Source organism: Centruroides sculpturatus, unplaced genomic scaffold (assembly GCF_000671375.1).
Source record: "Centruroides sculpturatus isolate CEXI.00-Female unplaced genomic scaffold, Cexi_2.0 scaffold6355, whole genome shotgun sequence".
Taxonomy (NCBI): Eukaryota; Metazoa; Arthropoda; class Arachnida; order Scorpiones; family Buthidae; genus Centruroides; species Centruroides sculpturatus.
The window spans coordinates 1-3,153 of NW_019390441.1; the positions used below are offsets into that span (position 1 = coordinate 1).

Sequence of the window (3,153 nt, forward strand, 5' to 3'; positions counted from 1 at the left end):
AAAAATTCTAAATTTATGAAAGTAAAAATTACATCATTACACCCTCACTTTACTACTATTTGCGAGTGGCATAAATTTTCTATTATAATTATAGGAAATATATTATTTATCAGTGATTAATCATTAGATAATTGACTACCATATAGTTTATTTTCAATAACGTAATATCAATTTGTGACATTGAGCCCGAGGGAATAAATTTCGATTTACGATGATTCTCTTAACGTCTTTAGGAATCAAAAAGAAATAAAATATCTTACTTTTTTGATCGCCAATTTCAATAGCAATGTATGTTTCATCATGTCGAAAAGAAGGTAATCCAAAATCTGTGAGTTTTAGAACAAAATGGCTATCTACAAGGCAATTAGACGAACGAAGACGACCATGAGTATCGTACTGCAGAAAAGATAACACATGTATGCGAAGATGCGTGCTTCATTAATTGACTGTTCTAGAAAAATTTCTACCAAGTATTTAAGAATGTAGAAATGTCTAGAATATATCCTTAAGCAGCCGAAAGTACAGCTTATCGTGAAAGTAATCTTCGTTAAATGACAATTGAACCAATATAATTATATAACCATAATTCAGGAAAGAACATGAGAAAAATCTTATAAACAATGCAATTCGGATTTAGATAAATTNAGAAATTTTCGATAGAAAGCACAGAAGTTATTAAGCTTCAAACAGAGTGAAAAAATCGTGCCGCCCACACTAACATCAATAGACACAGAAAAAAACCCGAAATATTTTGCATTTCTCGACATTTCAAGGTGTATCGTACTGCAGAAAAGATAACACATGTATGCGAAGATGCGTGCTTCATTAATTGACTGTTCTAAAAAAATTTCTACCAAGTATTTAAAAATGAAGAAATGTCTAGAATATATCCTTAAGCAGCTGAAAGTGCAGCTTATCGTGAAAGTAATCTTCGTTAAATGACAATTGAACCAATATAATTATATAACCATAATTCAGGAAAGAACATGAGAAAAATCTTATAAACAATGCAATTCGGATTTAGATAAATTGATCATAATTTTTTGATGCCGAAACGGGCAGGGAGCCACAAGTGATAAATACGGGCCCTCTCTTATTAAAGTTTCATCAAGAAATATAGATGAGCATTATTACAAATTTATCAATGCAATAATAGGGATATTCACTTTGTGTCACAAAAAACTACATACACTTTTACTGAACGATTTTATTTTCGAAAATTTAATAATGAAAAAAATGTATTACATATTAAGTATTTTATTACAGTATGATATCAAATTTAAATTAATAGATTGATGTCGAATGTTTTCCAGCGTCAAATCTTACATATTTTTCAGATGAACTTATGGTTTTTAATAAATTTTAGTCACTCGTAACTTTTATCATAAAACTGATCGCGTTGTAAATCGCAATTTTTTTTAATAACTAAATTATTATTGCTTTATGGCTTAAATATTGAATTTCGATTCCACTTTTGACCATAGGAAAATCCACAAGTGAAAATATTCTTTCTGTACAAACTGCAATTCCTGGCTAAAGAGGAACTAATTCTATCAAATTATTAAAGATCTTTTTCATGAATTTCATTAAATATTTTGACCCATTTGTCAGAGCTGCCGGATGTCCTAGGCGTTTAAGGTGTCACCCTATCGCTCTGGGGACCCGTGTGATAAAAATTCTCAGGAATTTTCCGGAGTACTCTGTCCTGGATAAGTCGGGCCCCGTTCATCACCGCCTAGTCGCCCCACTGTGGCCATGCTACGTAATGTGTCTGAAAAAATACTCTCTTAGTGCCCATAGGGCGGAAAACCCCATCTGTTGTTTATCGTCAGCACACACTAGTGAGGCGGAGTAATAGAATATATTTTTGTGGCATACATTTGATTCTTCGATTTCATTAGAAGACAAAGTGGTTTTCGAAGTATATCTCAACATTATTACTGATTAAGGATATTCAATGATGCTACTAAGGAAAATGGATACTTTCAGAACGATAATTTATCCAGGTAATCAACACAAATGCATCAAAAAATAATTTGAAGAACATGAAAATGCCGAGCATATTTGTAAACAAGCCAATCTCTAGATCTAAAATTTTACGTAGACCTATGAGATAAATGGAAAGCCATGATCTTCAGAATAAAATCTGCATAAGTCCTCAGAATTAAAGATAATATAACTGCTGAAATGGGCAATATTCCTCGCAACATTTATGAATACCACATAACATAATAGCAATATTTGAAGCCATAATGGTGCAGCCTACTATTAGCTCGTGATCTTAATAAAGCGACTATTCAAAGTAAAATAGTAAACTAAGTAATGTACAATTAAGGCTAAATAAATTAAAATATATTAGAATTGAATCAAAATGATTAACTTTTCACTGTTTTAATACTAATTTTTTCGAGAATGAATCGATCTACTTTTTAATTTTAATCAATTAATTATTTATTTACTTTGGAAGAACTTGATATAACAATTCTTCTGATTTTCTCTTTTCTTCCAGGAATGCAGCAGTCCTTTGTTCCACTAAATGTTCTAAATTTCCAGCATATTGTTCCATGCGAGATAATAAATTATCCATTATATTAACTTCTCCGTTCTGACCTCTAGAAAAGAATTTATTAAAATTTCATAGCTCTTTTTCTATGGGGAAAAATGTGTAATATATAACTTACCTATTAATAATTCTCATATCTTGTTTAATTTGCCCAAAGTCTGGTCTATTATCTGGATCGTCAGCCCAACAGTTTTGCATTAAATCTTGAAGTTCTTTAATACATGTACCTTTGCTGATAATCGGACGAAAAGGGGGATCATCAGAACTTCTGACAAGAGCGATGATATCTACGTAGATATAAAATTACATGTACAATATATCATTTGACTTCTACAAAAAGATATAAAAGAAGATTTTTATAATATTTCTCACCTGAAATATCCATATTTTCGATATGAGGATAGAAAGGTTCTTCTCTGAGTACAATTTCTTGTAATATTATTCCGAAACTATAAACATCGCCTTTTTGTGTGCCTTCCGGAGGACAATGATTTAGACGAAGAAGTTCTGGAGCCTTCCATAAATATTCTAAAAAATTTAAGTATTTAAATCATTTAAAAATTCTAAATTTATGAAAGTAAAAATTACAT

General features: G+C 30.7%; 1 protein-coding gene across 1 annotated transcript; it reads right to left on the reverse strand.

Moving 5' to 3' along the window:
* Window positions 1-2,419: 2,419 nt before the first annotated feature.
* On the reverse strand, window positions 2,420-3,091 carry LOC111617473 (atrial natriuretic peptide receptor 2-like; the record flags this gene model as incomplete). The annotated part of the gene is made up of 3 exons (XM_023358753.1): window positions 2,420-2,612; window positions 2,682-2,850; window positions 2,936-3,091. Coding segments are annotated over 3 exons (482 nt in total), but the record flags the coding sequence as incomplete, so codon positions are not given.
* Window positions 3,092-3,153: the final 62 nt, after the last annotated feature.